The sequence below is a fragment of the Phaethon aethereus genome (genome assembly GCF_964289735.1).
Source record: "Phaethon aethereus genome assembly, chromosome: 4".
Lineage (NCBI taxonomy): Eukaryota > Metazoa > Chordata > Aves > Phaethontiformes > Phaethontidae > Phaethon > Phaethon aethereus.
The window spans coordinates 16,926,315-16,949,399 of NC_138578.1; the positions used below are offsets into that span (position 1 = coordinate 16,926,315).

Sequence of the window (23,085 nt, forward strand, 5' to 3'; positions counted from 1 at the left end):
GTTCTCCTTTCAATTTTCTTTTCTTTATAAATATCAGTGTAGATTGAAACTATATAAGTCTTGACTGTATCTTGTTATTAAGTTGCTTAGCCATTCTTTAATTAGCATTTGTGATTTCACATATATGTAAAATAGTCTTGCTTTAAAGAAGGCTTATGTTTTTCTGGCTGTCTGAATTTTGATTAGCTGACTAGGAGCTAAACGTTTTGCATTTTGGTAGCCTTTTTTCTTGCAATCTGTGCAGGGGTGTTCACTGCAAAAGAATAAAAAAAAACCTAAAATCTGTAGCAATATGCAAAGAAAAAAAAAAATCTGTAGCAATATGCACTGAAGAAATATGGTGGTATTTTATACACTTAACAATCAAAGTTGCCTTAGAGTAAAATGAGACCTGATGAGGAGTGGTCCTGGTGTCAAAACTTCTTGCATTCAGAGTGGGTTTTAAGTTTTTCTCTTTATGTTCCTTGTACTAAGTATTTTTATATACAAGAGAAATACTTCCACTCCTGTCATTGTAACCACTACTGAGAGGTAATTTTGTGATTTAATAAAACTTTGAGAAATAGGAAGAGGAGTCGGTCATTTTAATCTTTTACAGATTCTTGTTTTCATCCGTGTACTAGTGAAACCTGCAGGGGCCAAACAGTTCAACACGCAACGCACAAAAATGAAAAGCTCCTTACTTATTTTTATTTTATTTCTGTACTGTACTAGAGAGGGATGCTGTTGTTATTCAGGGCCCTTTATTGTAGTAATCACACTCAGTAGATTTTTTTTACATGATTATTCTTTTGTTTCTTCAAAGGTGTTTAGATTTTCTCTTTCTGAGCATATGAATCTTCTGCATGTGTTTTTACCCAGTTTCCAATGCAAGGTAGCATAAATGCAGTAACGTTAGCTGCATAGTACCAACAAAACTGAATTGTAATGATGAGGACAATTAGCTAATGATGCTAAAAAGTAAAGTAGTACAATTCCACTCTGTGGCACCTAGTAACATTGCTTCTCACCTTGCAGTATATTCGTAAGCAGATGAGTCCAATGCAGCAAAACAATAACTACATCTGTTGCTTTTTAAAAATAGATGAACAAAGGCATCCTTTTGCAGGTGGATTGAAAGATGAGTTCAGAAAATAAGCAAATAAGTTGATAATTCTAGAACAAGATTACTTGTGAAAACAGAGCGCACATGTTCGATATTGCGATGTTTGGAGATACGTAAATGGTGAAGCAAAGTGTGTGCAGTATGTTTCTGTGCAGAGGTGGCAGAAGCTTTGTGTTTCTGTGGATTTAATTTTATTTTTTGAGATAGTTATTTATTTCTGTGTCCCATAGAAAGTGGGAGTCCTGAATCTCGAGTTAATGCTGTTCACTTCTTGGTCCATAAACTGCCAGAAAAGAACAAAGAGATGCTGGAAATTTTGGTGAAACATTTAGCGAAGTAAGTGTTATGACCTGCTTTCCTACCTTGTGAGAACTCTTGTTCTTACCTTCACTTAACTACAAAGGGCCTTAGTTAAGTGTGGCTGGAGCTGAAGCCCATCTTGATGCTGTCATGCACAATACCAAGAACCAAACGTGCAAAAGCAGACAAGACGTTTGACTCATGCTGTGTATATTTTGGCGGGAAAGGCAGAAATCTAATCCGTTAATGAAGCCATATAAGTATTTACTTTAGCAGTCCTGCCAGCAGTTGAGGGTTTGATTGAAGCGAGAAAGGGAACATTATACTTTCCTTTCGCAAATTCTGGCAAAGTGAATAGTGGAGATCTGTTAGCAAATTTAAGTTGGTTTCACACTTGCCCTGGTCCAACGCTAAGTGCATTTTATATATTTAAGTTCAGTAAGAGACTGCTTTTGTTTTTAAATCACCAATGGAAGAATGGCTTTTCTGTTTTCCAGAGTTCAGTAAGACTTTATTTGAAGAAACTTTGCACAAAACAAACTTCTAAAACATAGATTAAGGAAATGTAATGTTTTCATTTGTAGGCTGCTGTTTCCAACAGTAATGGAAATTTTTCATAACCTATTTCCTGTTTTTTCCTTCAATTCTTTTCAAAAAGTGTTTCAAAGCATGCCAAGAGGAATCTAATGACTGTGGCAAATCTAGGGGTAGTATTTGGACCAACCTTAATGAGGCCACAGGAAGAAACTGTAGCAGCCATCATGGACCTGAAGTTTCAGAATATCGTCGTTGAAATCCTGATAGAAAATCATGAGAAGGTAAGCTTTTATACACCTCTGCCTTTCTGAGCGTTGGCTAAAAAGATCTGCTAGGCTTAATGGGTGGTGTGGAGTTCAGTATGATGTTACAAATAGCTTAATTCTAAAGAATATTCTCTATACACTGTATGCTTTTGGATATTTATGCTCGATCAGTATTCCTGTTCATAAGAAAACTGACATTCCAGAATGCATATTTCCTGGAAATAGTAGTGCTTCTGTGTGTGTAGTACAGAAATAGATTTTTCATTATGATATTTGCATATGTTTTTTTCTGAGCAAAAGTGATACAAGACTGGAAAAGAGAAAGCCCAGTCTCAGCTTTTAGCTCTTGCATTAAGTACTTTGACCAGGGTTTGAATTAATTGTTCTGTGTCTTCATTTTTCTCAGAGTTCACAAAGTAAAAAGACTGTACTATACTCTGAACTTTATGGGTAAAAAGCATTATGAGAGCGCCAGGTATTAACACACATTCATCTGAAAACAAAGGAAATGTTATTTTAAGCCTTTGTATTTGAGGTAATACTGAAAGTAGACGTTGTTGCTGCTGCTTTGGCAGCTACCAGTTACTAAGGTGCCTTACACATACAAGGTGCTGTCCAGAATATCACTGCATGTAATCTCGGATCTGAAATTAAAAAAAAAAAAAAAGAAAAGAAAAAAGTAGTTCTTTACTGGTCTCTTTGTTTGGGTACTCCTTTGAGAGTCCTTCGTGTCTAAGCTGACTTCTAGATGTTTGAGGTACTTTGCTTGTACTGGGAGGATGGGCAGCATCTCCCTCATGCTTATTTTCAAAAAAAGTGCTTTGGAAAAATTCCAGGATGTGCTTTTTCCTCTTTTCTTTCTTAAGCACTCCAAGCATTGAAATAGGTACTCCTTTTTAAAGGTTAACAGTGTTGAAATTGGCTATCTAAGTCAAGTCTTATCAACTGTAAATAATATCTGTCTCAAATTTTTCTGACAATGTAATTGCGCTACCTCCCTGAATGATACAGGCTGGGCAAAGCTTCTCTTGGCAAAGCTGTAGCCACATGGTGGGTTTTGTTGGCATAGTTGACTGAGGGTGTAATGCTGCCCTCACTCACACATTGAGCAGATACAGTATTGTTCTGTTGGAAAAATACTGTTCTGCAGATGTGACTCAAGTTCTAAGCCATAAATATTCCAAGAGTTGTGAGCCATGCTGTTAATTTTGGACCTTATAAATGAAGGTAAACCCTGCAGTAAGCTCGTGATTTTGAAGCTCTTGTGGTGACCACACAAGTTTGAGAAAATGGAAGAGAGAGTGAGGAGAGCCAGGGTGTTTTAATAACATATGGAGGTTGAGGTTGAGTTATGCTTATTCATATCACCACAAATTAGCACCATCTTATTCTTATGCCAGCTCAGTCACGTCTTTAAAAACTGGACATCAATTTCACATTTGAAATGTTAGTTGTAGTAGCCTTTCTTGCTCCTCTGAAAATGTAGAGAAGAGAGGAAAGTACATCAGAATGATACTGCTTCATTTTCCTGAATTCCTTGTTTTTATGCCTTCTTTAGAACTAGAAGGCTATAATTTTTTTAAGGGGCTTCTGTCATTTCACTGTCATTTCTAACGGTGAACTTGCCAACAGTGGTCTGCCTGCAGCAACCTCTCCCACGCTAGAGCTGGATGGAAGGAAGCCCCAAGTGTGACCTCTAAGTATTTATAGCAAAGGCAATGGGGAGGTGTGTGTTAAGGTATTACAAAAATTTTATAGTAGAATTGAATACGTTGCTTTTACCACTGAGCTGTCTTCATTTAGAGCAGACCAAGGACCTACTTTTAATGGCAAGCAGGCTTACTATCAATCTAATGTTCATTTTATATTGTTGTTTTGAATTTCTATGCATTTCAGACTTTCTAAGAGTCTTGTGTTAGGCAATTTTATTTATAGCCCTGGTGAAGTCCTAGGAAAAGTCACCAGCTGTGGGTTAAAGTACTTTCAAATATTTCAGTCAGCCACTACTCTGCCTCTGATAATTTTTAGCCACTAATAGAAGCAAAGTTTGGAATTGTAGAAGAGTGGTGGAGTCAAGATGGAGGTACACTGGCATAAACAAACTTGAAGCGACACTTCACACTTCATGCATATGTAATTTATAGCTCTGGCAGACTGCAGAGAGACGTTTCTTTTCCCCAGTAGCCAATGAAATGACTAACAAACTTCTGAACTGTAGAAGCAATAGCCATCAAGATTTCTGGTTTAAATACAGTAACTTGGTAGGCAAATGGTATAAAATTGTTATGATTCCTCAAATATTTTAAAATTCCATCGATATTCATTCTGCCTTGTGTGGATAGCTTTACTGAATGAGAGCCACGATTCATTTTTAGGAGGAGACATAATTAATTGGGTTACTAGCTTTGAAATCTTGGTTCAGTCATTCCACTATCATCACTCTGCTGAGTCCTGGTTAGAGAACTTGTATGCAATTTATATGTAGAAACCTGAATATGGGGACTTGCCCTGAGATAAGAGTATCATGCTTAGTGCATAAGCTGTTGTTTTTTTTTTTTTTTAAAGCTTTGTTAATATGTACATTGCTAGAAACCAGTCAGTACCACTTTCACCTTGTTTACAGGCTGCATACGTACTTCTAAACCATGGCTCTGAACCAATTCTAGTAGGTTGAGGAGGGGATGTTTTGCAAAATGAGAGCAATGCTGAGACATGAATACTGGAACTAGACTGTGCAGCCTGATGTGTTGCTTAACTGGCATTAGAATTGCACAATGATTAACACTAGAAAGGGGATAGAAGAGCATTAGGAAAATAATTGTTTAGCTTTTGTTCTTGTTAGTTATGGATAAGTCTCTTCCAGGCAGAGTATTTCTCAGTGTCCAGTCAGAAGATGAACTGTGGAAGCAGATCTCTAGTGTGAAAGAAAACGTAAAAACTAGACCTATGCTGAGACTATATTTTACCCAGGGCCCTCAGAACCACCTGCTCTGGAAGGGAGGACAGTCCAGAGGAAAATGAGACCTGTGATTGCTTGCTTCTCTCATGTGGCTGTAGGGGAAGGCCAGCCAGATACACTGGGCAAAGTAGGAGCATGCTCAGGTTTGATATTAAATGACCTCTCTATAGTTTTGCCTAGAATTGCCATGTTTTATGCTGACTGGGCTGAGTGCACCAGCACTCTTGTTTCCCTTTGCAGGTCTTTTAAGGTTGCTGTCATTTCATACTTGGTGGTTTTCTCCCCTTCTCCCTTGCCATATCAGTCTGGGCTCTCCTGATTTCCATGTCCCATACCATTCCCTTCACTAAAAAGCATCAAGAGGTTAATGTTTGTGTCTCATCATTGTGTTCATTTTGCTTTAAAGCCCTACCTTTCCTTGGTGTTCCTTTGCTTGGCCTTTAGGTAATCCTTTGATGAAAAGTGGTAGTCAACTTGGACCCCCAAAAGAGGTTTTGATTTCTCTTCTCCTCCCCAGAATGTGTTTCAAGGATATAAATTCATTTTTTCTTTCCAAGGGTTTCACAGACTGGAAATCTTGGACATCTCAGCATTTCTGGTCTTTCTTTCTGACTTGCGGTGAGGAAGAAGGGCAGTCCACTCCGTGGCAGCATGAAGAGCATGCACATGTTCATCTTGCTGTTTGTTATAATGTTTTGGCATCTTGTTGGAATGAGTGTCACTATTCAGAGGGCTTATTTATTTGCCATTTAGAGATGCCTCAGTGGTAATGTGAGCCATTTTGGTTTCTCAATTCCATGAACATTATTTTAAGAGGGGAAAAAAAAAAACCAGGATAAAAAAAGAAGTCTAAGAAATGAAAGAATTTGAGGGAGGAGATTGGAATAAAAATCTCAGTGGGACTGGAATATTTAAACCAGCATATGGGGGAGGAAAGAATAGTGAGTACAAATAGCAAGATTGCAAAAACTGAAAGAAGATGAAAATTACAGTGAAAGAAAACTAAAAGGAAAAAAGAGGGGGGCTAGACAGAAGTGCCTTATGGAGACTGGGAAGCCAGAGTCTGCTGAAAGGGAAAATAGACATGATAAAAGATACCTTTTTCTAGAATTCAGATAACCTATGGGCAAAACTATCTCAAAGATGTTCTTTCTGAAAAACTCAATAGCTCCTATATATAAGGCAGATACTGTTTTCACTTGTTTTCTGTATTAACTTTTTTATAAAGGACAAAGATTTTCTATATGTTAGGCAAAATTTGTTTTGTTTTAGTTTTGTTCAAAACAGTTTTATGGAAAAATAATTTTTAATGAAATGTAAATGTTTCAATTTTTCTTACTTTAGGTACTTTTATGGTTTTTATTTTTTTAAAGGGAAGAATTTAATACTACTGAGCTCTTAAGCCAACATCAAGTTAATGTAGTAATACTTGGAGAATCTTTAGTCTTAGAACATATCATAATACATGCAATATTTGTGAGACAGAAGAAATGGAAGCAGGTGAAGTCAGTTGTTCGTTTGAGAGTATGAAGTGGCACAGTCAATCATTGCATGTTTAAAGCAGTTCTGTTGCAGGTAGATGCTTTAGAGTACAGTGGCACTGCCGTCATCTAAACTGAGACTGTTTTTTGACAACACAGCAGATCTTTTGAAGTCCTGGTAAGGGGACATCAGGGAAATACTAAAGAGGGCTTGTTTCAGCTTTCGTGTTGCTTTGCCTTTGGCTGCAATAGAAGACAGAAAGCAATGCATTGTAATTATGGTGGTTTGCTGTGGTGTAGCGATTTGAAACCTCCCCAAGCTGAATGTTTCTGAAGTCAACAAGTGTTTGACTTGAAGGCAGGAAAAAATTACATTAAGGCATCTTCATTAGGGCATGAGCTTCGGTTCAGAAAGGTATTCAGCATGTGCTTAACTTTAAGCACATAACTAATCATTGAAATGATTCCTGTACTTAATTCAAATTACTTGCTTTAATGATTGTCTGAGTCTAAAGCAGAGAGGGCAGCAGGCACAACAAAGAAATTCATCATGGTTTCTGGTGGAAGTCAGAGCAGCTCTTTTGTTCCACTACAGTGTGTGCAAACTCTTTTAAAGCCTTTCTGTGCCTTGTGGATAGCAGAAAGACCTTTCATGTGAGACGTACACACATGGTGTGGTAAATTGACTGCAGATCCTTTTTTTGTTTGTTAACTTGTTTAAAAGGCTACTGTTTTCTAAACCTTAATGTAGTTTATGCATAGTAAGAAGACTGTATATCAAATCTCCACTCATGTTTGTGACTGCGGTTGATGATGCAGTTAGTGATGATGCATCAGTTTGTGATGCAGTTAAAAGGAACTGAGTCTGGATCAATACCTGGATTGGTATGCTGTTAGACTGCTCCAAAAGAAACAAAACACGTACTGTGAGTAACCATATTAGATTAAAAAAGAAAATCAAAACAAAAGTCATGCTCTCAGGGTTAGAAGCAGTCTGCTCACGTGCTGCACTACAAATCCATGGCAGGTACATAATATGGACGCAGACTTCTGCCTTCTTGATTTGCCTATGTTATTTCCAGTTAATTTTGGGAAACTTCCCTCAAATGTATGTGAAATTTCTAAGTAATACAGGTCTCATCTTTCACTGCCCACAGGCAATGTTCCTAAGTAAGAAAATGATGATAAGGGAGGGGAATTCAGCTGACTAATATTTGCTTCAGTCTTGATGGTCAGGGTGCTGTGCTTGCATGCGTGGAGGAGGAGACAAAGGAGAAGGCTAAAATGGATGTTCTTAAATAAAATTTTGTTAGTCAAAGACAATAGTCTGTGAAATGCTGCAGTGGGCATGGAGAGAGGAAAAGTTGTTGCACCGCTAAGGAGTTTAAAAGTAAATTGTTATGCAGAAACCGTCACATAAGAATTATACTTTATTGCAGCTTCCAGTGGCAAGTGAAGTTTGAATTTACAAACTTTTTTTTTCCTTTATGTTGGCTAAACTGACCTGAATGCCATCCTGTCTCATCATTGCTAATGGATAATAGTGGAATATATGCTTGTGTTTTTGTACGTACTCTATCAGAATTCTAATAGAATTTTTCCTTACCAGAGAGGTTTGTGTATTTCAAACCATTTAACACATTTTTGAATAAACAAGATGTGGCAGTCAGCTGGTAATTCTTTATTTCCAATATTGTTGTGTACATGCCATTTACACTAATGAGGCATCACTACTTCATTGCAGAGCGTGCTGGACATACTATGTTCTTTGCCTCCAAAGACCCTACAGTCATAATGTAAGAAAAAAAATGTAACAAAAACAAAGAACAGAAAATATTGTACAAATAAATGATGATATAAATCCTTGTAATGGCATCAGGGAAATTTGTGGAGAAGAAAATACTGGTGAGGCTGAGTGGTTGGCTACAGTTGGAACAGTGTCATTTGCAAAGATTTTGACATTTCATTCTGATGCCTTGTACAATGACTATGTGGTAGGGGGTCAAATGTAGGTTTTTATTTTCAATATATAATTATTTACATTTCTGTACATAAATTTTGTAGAAAACTAGGTGTGACACATTGATTTTTATTTTTGTATGTGTGTATACATGTTTATGTATGTATATTTATTACAAACAAAGGGGAGATCTTGTTTACCTGTGGTGTTTTTGGCTGTGGTTGTTGCTTTTGCTGGCTCTCGACTTAGGTTTATAAGTGCTGCCTTTTTTTAATCTTCTCAGGACTTCTCATGCTCTTTGCAAGAGAAAATACATACAAACATTCTCCTTCTGCATTATTTTCCATTTAGTAACTAGGAGTATGTTATGTTTTAGAAAGCTAGGTAATTAGCTTGAGTATTTAATCTTTTAATTTGAAGGCTTTTTTTGTTATTTTAAGTATTTCCTGTAACTAAACAAGACACACAAAGCTATTATATGTAACTATAACAGGGAAGGACAACCTTTTTAAAATACTCTCCTTGGTGTGAGTTACAGCAGCTGAGCACAGAAGAGAAGGTGAATGTGCTGTTTCTGCTGGTGCAATGAACAAATGTGTGAGTATTTCAAGCCTGGTGTATGGTTAACTCTCTCATTTCCTTCAATGAATAAAATGGCGTGGTTGATAGCAGTGAATGGGCTGCTATCAGGAGCGTTCTTCTCATGAATTGTTAAAAGGTGGAGCGAGAAGTGATATGGTGGAAGCTGCAGTCTTTGTATCAGGAGTGCTACTTTTAGAAAGGCTGAGTCAACAAACTCATAATTCAGAAGTGATCAAAGGACACACGTTTTTAACCTTGGTGTGGGTTTTTTTTTTATTTCATCCTGTCATAGCTGTCCTTCAGACTGTAATGTCATGTTTTACAGGCTATGTTTAGTTTCTTCATTAAAGCTCAAATGTGAACTACGTGGTTCAAGGTAGTCAGGCCAAATGAGTGGCTATTAGTCTGCAGATACATCAGGTTTGTCTGGAAATCCCCTTGGTTCTTTTATCGCTCTCATAGTTTGCAGTTTGTCCAGAGCTCTAGTTGCTTTTTTATTAACAGGAGCAGATACTCCAATTTTAGTATGAGATTGAGACTCACAGTGTTCACAAATCCCTAAAAGCAGTATTTCATTTGGTTATGGGTAGCCGGGCTGCTAGGCAGATGTTCTCAGCAAACAATACCTTTGCAATGAAGAAAAGGCTGTCTTGGATAGATTTATTTATTTATTTATTTATAGAGCTTTGTGGTTTGGCTTACAGCCAAGGATGTTTCCTGTTTCTAGTTTTGACTTATACCCGGTTACTTTTCAGGCTGCATTCTCTGTGGCACTGTAACTAACTAGACTGTGCCAGGCAATATCAAGAGCATTATTGATGCTTTCTGGTTGGTGGCCCTCTAGAGGCTTAGCTTCAGGTGTCTTCCAACTCTTGATCTGCTTGGTTGGTTGGTTGGTTGTTCTTTTTCTCCAATAAGATGATTGTGAATATTGTATAAAGATGTTTTGTGGTTTGTAGTGGAATTCAAGCCTCAAAATCCAAAGCCTCAGAAAATCTGCATCCTGTGCAATCTCACAGAAGCTGTGCGTAGCAAATCATATTTTACAGTGTATAAATACTGAAGCACAAAAGTCAGGATAGCTACTTTGAGGCAGGCACACCTGTACTGGAGTGGATATGATGGTAAACTTGGGGAGGTAAGTTACTTAAGGATTCTAAGTTGTTGATAATTTTTATTGAAGACTTAGTAAACCTTTTCAAAAAATATTTAATGTAATTTTTAGAAATAATCAGTTTTATCACATTTTATACACTGAACACAGATTCTATTTAGATGTCAAGAATTTCTAGTGCATATATTTTGTATTTATTGAATCATGTGTTTGAGAACCAGAAGAAATGGATCATGTTGACTAAAACCAGAAATGAAATGGGTTGATCTAACATTGTCCGTAGTAAAATAAAATGCAAAAAAGTAAGAAACTACAAGAACAAAGGATTATTTTTAAAAGATTTTAGTACACTAGAAATTTTATAAAATTGTTAGAATTGGTGCAGAAATTGGTTTTGAAATAAAGCTTTTGTCCTAGCTCTTCAGAAGTTGATCTTTTGTAATTTCTATGATGATTAAAATTTTAATAGCTCCAATTAGCTTCTACAGTCCCTTCAAATAGGGGAAAAAAAAATCTAGAACTGTTAATTTTGTTGAATGTGTTTTTTCCTGTTAAAAAATTAGTACAATTAGTGTACAATTAGTGGCTAGTGGTTACAATTAGTAGCTGAGTTACTGCAGTGTGTTTTAAGATGCTTATTTTCAGCTTGCACTTCCTGTAATGCTTATATCTACGGTAAAATTATAACTTGACATAAAGACATTGTTGCTTTATGTTTGCAGAAAACGGCAAAAAGAATGGCACAACCACTGCCTTCATTATCTTAAAAGGAAAAAAAGCTTAGAAAGTCTATTGGGGTAAGAGCACACTGTGAACCACTAAGACAGTTGGCCTCTTTTTTTGAGCATTTTTGTCTCTAATATAAATATAAGGGTTTTGGGTTTGTACAGATTGCTGGATCTAACCTGAATTTGGTTTGCCTTACATGGAAGAGAAGCTAAGTCAAGAAAAGACCATGGTGATGATAATTTTCTTCTTGCACTATCCCATTAACTGCTAATTTATAAAATTTTCTTTGATCAGCATATATTACAGACAATTGTCATGGAAATGCAAGGAGTACAATAGCCATAAAATGCATAAGGGCAGAGCAGTATATGTGGCCTAGGTGGATGGTGTTTTATATTTTCAATAAGCATTAGTTGAAGTGTGTCTCTGTGTTTCTTTTATTTGCCAACTGCGAATTGAGTATGTTTTGAAGGGAAATTACACAGATAAAAGCTTCTACTCATGATCTTCTTGTCTTGAGAAATACTGTTCTCTAAAAAAATATGATTGTAGTAGTGGAGGCTATACCACTAGCTGAATTTAAAAGGATTTGGGATGACCTTGCAGGTTCTAGCTTCCTTTACACTAGACAGTGACTTCTGGTACTCTGATTCTTGTTCATGTATTCCAAGGAAATAGATGCATGTTCTGTGTTGTAGGTGTTATGAGAGTGAATGACGGGGTTTGTCTTGTAACAAAATCGTGGCACAACTTTAAGCTGTTAATGATTTTTTTTATAAGTTTATTCTCATTAGCTCTATTACTAAGCCTCCAATTTTTACTCCCCTCTTTCTCACCCCACTCTGTCCTTGCAGTTTGCCTCCTACTGATCTTTAGAGGAAATTTTAATTACCCCGGTGATACAAAGCAGACAGAGATGACCTGATGTCTGGGTCTTTTCCTAAAGTGATTCCTGGCAAACATACTGAAATTCATTAATTAGTTGTGCTTGAGACCAGAAAGAACAGATCCGTCTTCTCTTGTAGCAGCAGAATCTAATCTACATTTCCATGTACAACCATACATCTAGTCATAAACTTGTGGAATAGGCCAAGTTAAATCCTCCCAGCCATGGGTTTTTTTAATTTCTAAAATCGGCTCTAGTAAGAGCTCAGGATCTAGAGTCCAACACTGTTGTTGCAGATTAAGGGGAATCTGGCAAAATTCCTTGGGCTGCTGCCATGTGGATCTGCTGGTAGAACGCAGTATGATAATATGTTGAATTTGGCTCATAATTCTCAAGAAATGCTTCCATAGACTTTGTGGGACACAAGTTTAGGAATTGGAATGGTTGTATGTGCGATGGTCTTGGGCTCACTGCTCTGGACAGAGCTGTTATTAGCGGTGTATATCCAAGATGGTTTGTGGTTTGTTTAGCCCTGTAAAATATCCATTTTGTACTACTGCATAGAGAGAAATAGGTCAAACGTACCAATGTTTTAAATAGCTTGACAAGAGTCTCATCTTTGTTGTTGTAACTTTTACACTGCAGGCTTGAAGACTGATCCACCACTTGAGTGCACCTTTAAATTCTGCTTTCATGTAAGATACAGACCTAAACAACCATTTAAAATACTGGACTAACTGGGATAGGACTGACTAACGGTCAGATTTGTTGCTTGATACAATTTTGGGTGCTACATGTGGTAGTCTTCACCCATATATAAATTGTTTCACTTTGCTTCTGAGTTTGCCCCCAAGTAGGTCAGTAGGAGGATGCTAGTGCTTATGAGAACTAAATTGTAGAGAACTCATATTCTATTAATCTAATGCTGTTAGGCCACCGTCTCAAATACAGTGTAACACTGAATGTGACTGTGAAGTCCTTAACCTTTGACGTTGGTTTAGTACATTTTTATTGCTTCTTGAATTAAGTAATTCAAGGAGTGGACTTCATTCGTCTCCTTATACAGGCATCAGTCTAAGCTGTGGTGACTTCTGCAGTCCAGATGAGTGATGGTGGTAGATCTGATTTAGAGTTTAAGGGAGACTTTTTTTGGAGTAGCAAAGAAATCTTCTAGTAAATAGCATGTTCCAGTCCTGTTCTCCCATGGGAGGTTTCCATCCGATTGGATATGTGTGGTTGCCTCGCCATCCATCTGATAACAACAGCTTGCAGTGCAAGAAGATATTGTGAAACTTAGTCAGGTGTGGTCCTATACTGTTGTGCAACTCAGTCGAAACACGGGACTGTTAGTACCATTAGTACATTGCGTGTGTATCATTTTGAATTCCGCCTTCTGTGCATGTGCAGTGTGCTTCAGACAACAGGTCACCCACAGCAGGCATCTCTTACTAACTGCGAAACATTTATTCTTCAATGGCATTTAAATAATTAATAAGGCTAGGAGCAAATTTGAATAAAATCAAAACCAAAAAACTCTTCTCCCCACGACTGAAATACAGCATGCCTCCATCCCCCCATTCTCAGGGCAGACATTACAACGCTTCTGTCAGTGTGGCAGACAAATATCCATTAAGGCATGATGAAAAGTACTTGTCTATTTAAGTGCAAATAAAGCAAGAAAGAGAAGCTGAATGCTGTACGTGCACTTCTTAGGGCAGAGGTTGACCTTTTGCTTGCTTTTCAGATGCTCACCTTTGCAAAACTGTGGTACGAGCTGTAGCTTTGGCCTGCAACAGAAAAAGGTTTCTGCTGCTAAAAAAGCAGATCTAGTTATGGGTGGGCTGTACTGGACTTTATTTTCCTACTGAAAAGACAAAACGAAAATAACAAAGTAGGGATGAACACAAATATGAGCTGCCTGAAAGAGCAAAAATGACTCCAAATATACTTTTTTGTGCATCATGTGAGGGCAGGATGTTTCCTTTTTCTTTTTATATAAAAAAACCAACAACCCCTAGTGATCTTTGTAGTGGCGGTTGTGTGTGTGTGGGGGTTTGGGTTGGTTGGTTTGTTTTTTGTGTGTCTCAGAATCCTGCAGGGCAGCTCGGGATACTTGGTGATTTCATTGCTGAGTATGACAACTAGTCTCAATTTGCTCTGCAGATAGTCGAGGTTGCATTCTCTAGTTTACATTTAAATACTTCTTTCAGGAATCTCTTTCTTCTCTGTGGAAACAGATGTTGAAAGGGAGCACAAGAAAAGAAGTGCTACACCTTGTAACATTGCCTCAGAGAAATGTAGGAGTGAGAGGATGGAGCTTGTGTGGACCCTTACCTAGTCCCAGTGAGTGTGAAGAACAGGTGGCCTCCTGCTAGCCAGGAGCTCTTGGGAGGTGATCTGTGCTCCCTAGAAAGCAGTATACTACTTACTGACCTTATCCCAGAAATTAAACTTCCCTACCCATCTGTTATAACAAGAAGTTGAGAGGAGAGTGAGGTAAAATAGGGGACGGGCCTGATGCCCACCCGAGTGTGTGTCTACAGAAGGGAACTTTGTCTGCCGTCAGCCCAGCACTGTGACTGGGTTGCGCTGCACAGCACTGTTGTGAAGCATTGGTGCACAGCTTTGCCCCTAAAAAAATTAAAAGTAGAGTTGATATGCTCATCCTGACAGTGAGAGAGAGGACTTAGTACCCCTAACTTTTGTTTTATTAAGGGAGAGAGAACTATTCTGGGGACCTCATGACTACCTGCCATTGGTATCACTATGAAGTTAGCTAGTACGTGCTGGACTGCTACTATTTGAAGTATGACTTCACTCCTTTCTTGCTATTTCTCCTGTTTGTTGTATAGGGGTTTTTCCCCCATAAAACAGAACAAACCATCAACTGTTTTTTTCACATCACATAGCTACTTGCAAGTAGAAATCTACTTGGATACCTGTCTCCAATTCCTTATTCTGTTGCCTCTCTGGCACGGAGTATCACTGAGTAAGCATCATCTTTTATGACTCTTAGTTTCTCATGCTAATAGTTTTAGAACAGTATATTGAAATATTTGTGAGAGACAAGGAAAAAATACTTAAGAATTTTACTGCAACCTGTGCAAGTTGCCTAAATGCATACAAGAAAGCTCATCTCTTACGAAGTACTCCTGGGGAATACTTGCTTTTCTCACCATCATTAATTTCAGCGGAGATGCGTGGATAAGGCTGTACAAATAAACACAGCTGCGGAATGTGACATAGTAAACAACACGCTGAAACCTCTTGGCAGAGAGTTATTTACCAGAGAGCCCAAATGCAACACTTAGTCCATGGAAAAGATGGCATTTAAAGTTTTGGTACTTTTGAATTTTTCAGAAGCAAATATTTATCCCTAAACCTGCTCAATCCAGCCTTGTGTTTACACATAAGGGGGCAGTGTGGTACTGTTAGCCAAGTGCCATGCAGGTGCACATTAGATTTCATAATTATATATTGCGTCATGTTTTAAGAAATGGCTTTGGCACTCTGAGCACAATTAGAGCTTTGTCACTGTCTGAGAGCGCTGCCATGTCTGTACTGGGGAGAACCAGGTTGAACTGCTTAATTTCTTCTTTGTAAATCTTTTGTTTTTAGAGAGTTCCTTGCGCTATTTTGACTCTGTCTCGTAATCCCTTGTTCGTAGGCATGTGGAGGAGTGGGAGACAGTTGTTTTTTTTTTTAACACTGGTATGGGGAAGTTCAAATCACATCATTTTACCTTCCACGCAGCAACATTCACGTATTGAGAAGGAATGTAATATTTCCACTGGAGCTTTCCTTTGCACGCCATATATAGGCTTCTGGCCCACTGCTGCCCAGTTTGGCAATATGATCATTCTTCCCAGTTTTCATGGAAAATGGAGTTTCTGATTTTACCAGCCAGTCTGAGTGTGATGGTTAAGTGGCTGTAAGCCAGTGTATACGTGGGTTCTTGGGTCATCTTATTCCTATAACATGTTAATATTCAGGGTTAACGGGCCAGGATGTGATGGCACGTAGAGTTTCTTATACTTTTAAAATTGTGTCTTGAGTGCCTTGCTGCAGGCTGCTTATGGCATTTTTCTCACCTATAGAGTAGCCTGGCTGGCTTTTAGCTTCATGCTGCACCTGACATGTGCTGTAATAATCCAAAAATGTGTAATCTGTGGTGTCTCTCTATATCTTCGTCATGAGTTTCTACTTCATAATGAATCTTCAAAGGAGAAGCTTTTTACAAGTGTCCTCTTTATAATCTCTCCTATACAGGTAAGTGTTGCGCAGTAAAAGAACACAATATACTGTTTCATTATATCTTGTCATATTACCATGTTGTGTTGCTATAAGGTGCTGTACAGACACAGGGCTTTCTTGTACAGCTGCTGTTTGTGTTTTTCTTTATTTGCTGGTTTGTCCTTGATGAAGTACATATTAAGCTAATTTGTTCATGTGAATTTGCCACAATCACTTGTAAAAGGCTGCTGTTAAATTGGACATCAGCATACTGATAACTTTCTATAAGTAAATCAGCGTCATTAGACCGTACCCTGTATGTGACAGTTAAAGCACAAGTGCTATATCAGGTTGAGCAAATGTGCATTGCTGGTTAATCCAGAGAGAAATGACATGGTATTTTGTATGGAGTGGTGATATGCTAATGGTCATGACTCAAAAGGTAAAATGATGACAAGAAATGCATTCCTTTTTATATGTGTCTTTGTGAATATCATTGTTTAATGTAAATGTGACTCGATATGAAATAGTTAACCGAAAAAATTCTCATGGGTGTGTTACTATGGTATCTCTCACTAAAAACCCCTCCCCTCAAAATTTTTCCCTTGTTCTTTTCAAGAGTATGTTTGGGGTTTTTTTTTAGTTAAGATGGCCAATATTATAATGGTATCACAAGTTTTGAAAATTAAAATGGGTATTCTGGCAAAGTTATAAGTCCTAGCTAAAGCTGTCAAGCTTTTTGGTTACTGGTTCATAAAGTTAGTATAGCCCTTTTTCCCCTTCCCCTCCATCCTAGTTGGCAAGTGTGGCTACAAGTATATTGTCTTTGGATTAACTGATTTGCAGCTTGTTTAATGTGTAGACAGTGCTCTTGCTTATTTTCTTATTTATTTATTTATTTATTTAATTTATTTATTTTTGAAGCGCTTATTCAAGACCCACGGCATACTCCCAAACTTGAAGGAATGGATTTTTGGCTCCTGCCTGTTTTGAATGAAATCCAAAACAAATGTTTGATAATGCTTTACAGTTTCATTACACAGGTTGCTCTTTGTGATAAATAATTAACACCCTTTGTGTTCTTGATTGCAGATTTTCAAAACCCTGCCTGATGCCACTTTCCCTGAGCCAATCTCTATGTCAGTATCTCCTCCAAATGCCCCACCGAGGCAATCAAGAAGACAAGGACAACGTATTAAGAGGCCTCTGGCTGTGTACAATCTCTACCTTGAGCTGGATGATGGTAAGATGTTAGTAGTAACTTCAGTCTTTGCAGCAAGATGGGCTGTGTATCTTATCTTCAGTAGGTGTTTTCATTTCATGTTTCATTTGTATACATGTGTGCATTCACATGCATGTGTGTTTAATTGCTTTGAAACATGTAAAGAAGCAAGGAGAGTATGGAGAAAGGAAAGCATAGAGAGTACCATCCTGTGACATTTGTTTAAAGGTAGGATGAACTGTCTTAAGCATGCTTTTCTCCTCTAAAAAAGAAGCAGCTCCTGTTTCTTTGGGGAAATCTCTTTGACCTCTATTGAAGATTACACAGCCATAAGATAAATGGAGAGAGAACTAAAATTAAAGCAAATCTTTTATGAGAAGAGCTAATGCACTCTACAGTTAAATTCATCTGGATTAAAGGCTCAGGTCACCACTGCACTAGAGAATGCTACTACTTCACTTGAATCTTTAATACCTTGATGTAACTAGCAGTAAATACTTGTAAACTTGCCTTACTGTTGAGAAGCAAAGAAAAAAAAAAAAAATCTTGCTTTTGCATGGAGTCTGCAATGTCAACATACAGTGAGGCAAAGGGTGTATAACATCTTATATATTCTGACTGTTGGCCAGAAACATAATCATTTTCCTGAAATTTCATTACTTGGGGGTATGTACAGTACTGAGAAGGCAAGTCAGCGCTCATTTTGTGTTACAGATTTTCTCCACCCCGTTCCCTTTCTCCCTCCTAATGTTGTTAGTCAATTCTCTTTTCACATGAAGAATCATGGGATAAGGACACAAAGTCCAGTCGTCAGCAAGTGAAAATAAACAGGAAGATTTTGAACTCGTGCAGTAGTATGAGATTGAGTGGTGAAGTGGCATTAAATCAGTGGTTAACAGTGGTTGATTTCTTAAGGAAAGAGCACAAATACCTACAACAGCTGCTAAGTGCAGGTTTTAGAAATAAACTCAGGACTGTTTATTGTCTCAAAGCCAGTTTTACAAAGAGTCTGCACAAAATTCAGCATGCTTTCCATCAGGTTTAATTCACCAGAGAGATACGTAATCTCTGTGCCTTTTCTTGCATCAAATAAGAAACTAAATGCCTTAACTAGAAGGTGTTTAACGTACATCTGCTTAAAAAGCTTAAGCTGTGTTAATTTGAATAATATACCACCAAAAGCTAAGAAAGCTCTTGAGCTGTATCTGCAATAATAAATTTATCCTCATTTGAAAAACAAAATTGAAGCCACTCAGAGAGTTGTTTACATCCGGTCTTGAATGTGAATCCCAGCAGGTCACAAGAAGCACCATAATTTCTCCAATTCTATGCTGCAAGGTGTGCACTGAGGACCTGACTTTGACCCTAACTCAGTAGATAGAAAGTATTTGATGGATTATTTTTATTGTAAGGTCCACAAATACAGTGTTACTGTTGAAAACAGTTATAAACATTCAGTTTCTCCTAAATACAGTCCATATTTTTGTCTAATTCTGGCATCTCAACAAAGACAAGAACTGGGTTTGTTAAAGGCTGTAATTGTTATATATCGTACAGAAATTTGGTACTGGTTTGGGAGTTCTAGTGTGGTGAATTGCAGAATAACCTAATACATCATTATGTGTGGAGGAACTGTGATGAAGGCTGCATTGCTGAAGGTGAAGTCACAGTTCCAGGATGGATGGCACTGAGTTTCAGTGGGATCTGAAAATAACGTTTCCCCTTGTAACTTCTAAAAAAATAAAATCCCCTGTAGTGTCTCCAGCCACTGCTGAAGGTAGCCGTATTCTGGCTGTTGGTAGGTCCCGACTACATGCTAATGCTTATTTTATTTCTGTTTAGCCGGATAGTTGTGTCAGTAGGGTAGTCAGTAGTTGATATGGTTGTTTGACACGTGTGCAGTATACATGGCAATATAGTACCTTCAGCCCAACTGCATCGTTGCATTATCTGAGGAACTACCTCAATGGATACAGGGTGCGTAAGTCAGCCAGGCTGATTAATTATCTAGTCACCGAGTAGAGCGCAGTGCCTCCAAATACGCGCCGTGGCCTTCAGTTACTTCGTTCTTTGGAGAGGGGGGAAGGAATAAAAGTGAGCCTGGGCTTCGCTCCATATTTACCTAGTTTCTTGGCTAACAAATGCATGTTTTATAACTTGCTCTTTGGAAGATTTTATCCTGTGTGTGTTTTTAACAGGAAATTAAACATTAAACCCCTTCCCTCCCCCCTCTTTATTCACAATGGCATGAGTTAAGCAGCAGGCATAAGCCAGTGTTTTGTATTTCCTGGATATGACAAAATTATCATAATCTTGTTTTAAACAAAGTAGCTGATACATATTTATAAGCAAATATATTTGTAGATAAATATATCTATGAAGTTATTGTAATTATATATAAATATTTTCAATGCCTTGAAACTAGAAGTATGTTGGAGACAAAATCTCTCTGTGCTGGAAAACTTCTTGAGTGTGTTTCTCTTAGGATTGTTATGCAAACCAGGAAATTGTTAGAAAAGCGGAAACAAGTCTTTAACTATCAGCAGCTCCAGGGAGTTAACAGGCTTCAGAATCCAGTGCTTGAATTGGAAATGCAGGGTTTGGGCCAGCTTCTCTTTTAAAAAGCACGTTTGCAGTTGGGAGGCTTCTTGACTGCACACAAAATGTATGCAGCAACCACCCAGAAAGGGCTGTAAGTGACATAAATATTGATAGATCTAATAGCTGAAGAACACATACTATGTTTGATAAAAATCTTTATTTTGCCTTCTAGTAATTAGCTGTACTGAGGTCTGATAGCACATAGATTTTCCTTGTACATGGCAATTAGATGATTAAGCCTATTCGCAAACAATTCAAGTATTATATTTACTACTGTGAGGATTTTCATTTCCTGAAAGACAAACTTAAGTCACAGATGATACTGTCTGTTTTTCTTTCAACTTCTTTCCTCTGTGGTAAGTCAGTTACTAAATTTTCACTCTGAATTTTTTTTGACATCTCAGTGTCTCAAGTAGAACTAGACTTAATGGGGAACTCTGAGATGCTTTCATACGTGGTCTAAACCCGAAGTTCTTGCGTCAGCAAAATGCAGTCTGAGATTTACATTAGGACAATTTCTAGAGTCTTCTTGCCTTCTAAAATGAAGATACGGGATTTGGGTTGGTGTTTAGTTGGTGTTTTTTTTTTCCCCCCTGGAAATAGCTTTTTTTCTTTTCTGTCCCGTCCGTTGTCCCATCCCATCCTCCTACCCCCCTGCTTCTACTATCTGAATGAATTTGAGAGTGAATTAAGTAGCAATGCAGAAACTCCTATGGCTTATAGTCTCAGCTACATACAAACGACTTTGCATTCTTTCTCTGCCTCTCTATGCAGAGAAAGATTGTTAGCTAGAACAGGGAGTTGTTTATCCTGTTCTTCTAATAATGTCATTGGGTCTTTATCTTCCATTTGGGCAGTCAATAGATATCAGAAGAGAGCTCTGTTTGTATTTCTTCTAGAGGGCAATGCAGAGTTACAGTTTTGTTCCCTCCCAATTTTATTTTAATTTTTATATACTTTTCTCATTTTGTAGCAAAATAAAGTTTGTTTTTGTTTAATCTTTTTCTGTGCTAGAGACTTAGAGATTATGTTTTGCAGGGCTACTAGAGCAACATGGCAAGAAAGTTCCGTGTAAGGTAGGCAGTATAATGCAGTCCATCCAAGATGAACAGAGGCGCAGCATGGATTGCATAAATCACACCTGAACTCAGGAAATGGGTCTTGCGTGGCAATTTGTCCAACTACAGAACTATTTGTTTTCTAAACAAACCAAAATGTACTTCTTAAGCCACAGTGCTTGCTGATGCCTTATTCTATTTGAAGACACTCTAGGTGTCAAAATTTCTCATTGGCACATACATCGACATAACCCACTAGTATCATATTGGGGGGGCTTCTTTGTTTTGTTTTTAAGGCTTTTCATAGAAACATAGAATAGTTTGGGTTGGAAGAGACTTTAAAGGTCATCTAGTCCAACCCCCCTGCAATGAGCAGGGACATCTTCAGCTACATCAGGTTGCTAAGAGCCCCGTCCAACCTGACCTGGAATGTTTCCAGGGATGGGGCATCTACCATCTCTCGGGTCAGTAGGATAGGTTTGTCTCCTATCCTCCTACTGTGGAACTCAGGAGGCATATGAGGTGTTTGTGGTAGCTTTCTGCTGCCACTGTAGACTAAATATTGTATTTATAGTGCTTTAGGAAACAGATTCTTGTGTTAGAATTACAATAGAAGTAAAAATCAGAACTGCTGTTTAACCCTTAAAAACTTGGTGCAAACTTATATTACCTTCTGATGTATTTAGGGAAGCCAAAGTATAAATGGTATGTTAGTGTTGAATAGGAGTAGCTGGTTTTGGTTTTTTGGAGTGAGACAGTGTCTGAAATTGGGTAATAAATTGATTTGCATGAACTACTGTGGCATTCAATTGAATTACTTCATCAAAGTAAAATGTGATACATGTAATGATTGCATAGCTTCCATGTAATATTCCCTTTCCCTTCTCCTCTCATCCCTTTCTGCCCCAAACATATAAGTAAAATCCCATAAACTTCACGTGGAATTACTGAACATAAAACCTGGGTGTTAGAGGAAGATGTGGATTTATAATAAGGAGACTGGTCTTCAGGGCTGGAACAGCCCAGAGCTGCAAGGTGCAGGTGTGCAACCTGTCCTTGAACTCTTTCTATTTCTGAATCTGCTGCTTGGAAGTGTTTCTGTAACCTGGCGCACAGCAGGGGAAATGGAAAGAAAAGCAGCTACATAGGCATATCAAAAAGCCATAAGGGCTTGCAACACTTGCTTACAAAGCTATTGTTAACAGCTGAGGAGAACGCACAGTTATGCTGTTACAAAATCGGTGCACTAGTATTAGTTGCAAGGGGAAGATGAGGATGATTGCTGTTTGCCATGTAGAATTTAAGATAGTTTGTGTTTCACCTTGCTGAGAACAGTTCCTGCAATTCTGTGTCATCCCTCACAGCTTTTTCCACCTGATGGCTCTGAGTAGGATGAGTGCTATACCATGTAAAAGTCTTTTCGAGCTACTGCCAGTAAAGGTGAAGCTTTTTCTTAGGTAATAGTGGGTATGTATAGGGTCCTAGTTTCCTATCAGATAATCAACTTCTGCTTGGAAAGCTTTGGGTCTGTAGAAGCTACTTATTTTCTTGGAGGTATGGAATAATTTTGGCCCATACTTTGTATACACAATATACATTGTATGGCCCTTGTTATACCTGTGAGTAACCTACTTGCTAAAGCCTATTTGCCGCACAGTTATCTGGAATCAAATTTAACTGTCATAATGTAGTAAACATCTCCTAACTTTTACTTCTTTTCAAATGATGTGTGTCAAATCTTCATGGTGGGTGTGAGAATTGCCTTAATATCATTGCCACTGCTTGTCTGCTTCAGTATATGAACTCCAGAGGCTGTAGAAATGTTCAAAGTAAACACATCCATGTGCGCCCACACATGCATGCAATAGAAGTCAGAGGTGTAGGGAAAGGGGAATATGAATAGAGTTTAAAACTAAAATCTGAATTTAAAGAAGGAATGGAGAGTTCAGGAGAAAGGGTCAGTCTTTCTTTGAGGCCAGGCATTATTAAAAATCTCTGATCTCCTGTAATAATCCATCATCTCTTTAATTCTCTACCTTCTGCACACAGACA

General features: G+C 38.0%; 1 protein-coding gene across 1 annotated transcript in view; it reads left to right on the forward strand.

Annotated features, from left to right (window-relative positions):
• The window catches only part of ARHGAP10 (Rho GTPase activating protein 10), a gene marked incomplete at both ends in the record, with an annotated part of 154,493 nt that overhangs the window by 96,313 nt on the left and 35,095 nt on the right, over nucleotides 1-23,085 (forward strand). The window contains 3 exons of the mRNA XM_081999649.1: nucleotides 1,336-1,441; nucleotides 2,064-2,223; nucleotides 17,245-17,395. Of these exons, the coding sequence (XP_081855775.1) occupies nucleotides 1,336-1,441; nucleotides 2,064-2,223; nucleotides 17,245-17,395 (417 nt within the window). The remainder of the gene's footprint in view (nucleotides 1-1,335; nucleotides 1,442-2,063; nucleotides 2,224-17,244; nucleotides 17,396-23,085) is intronic.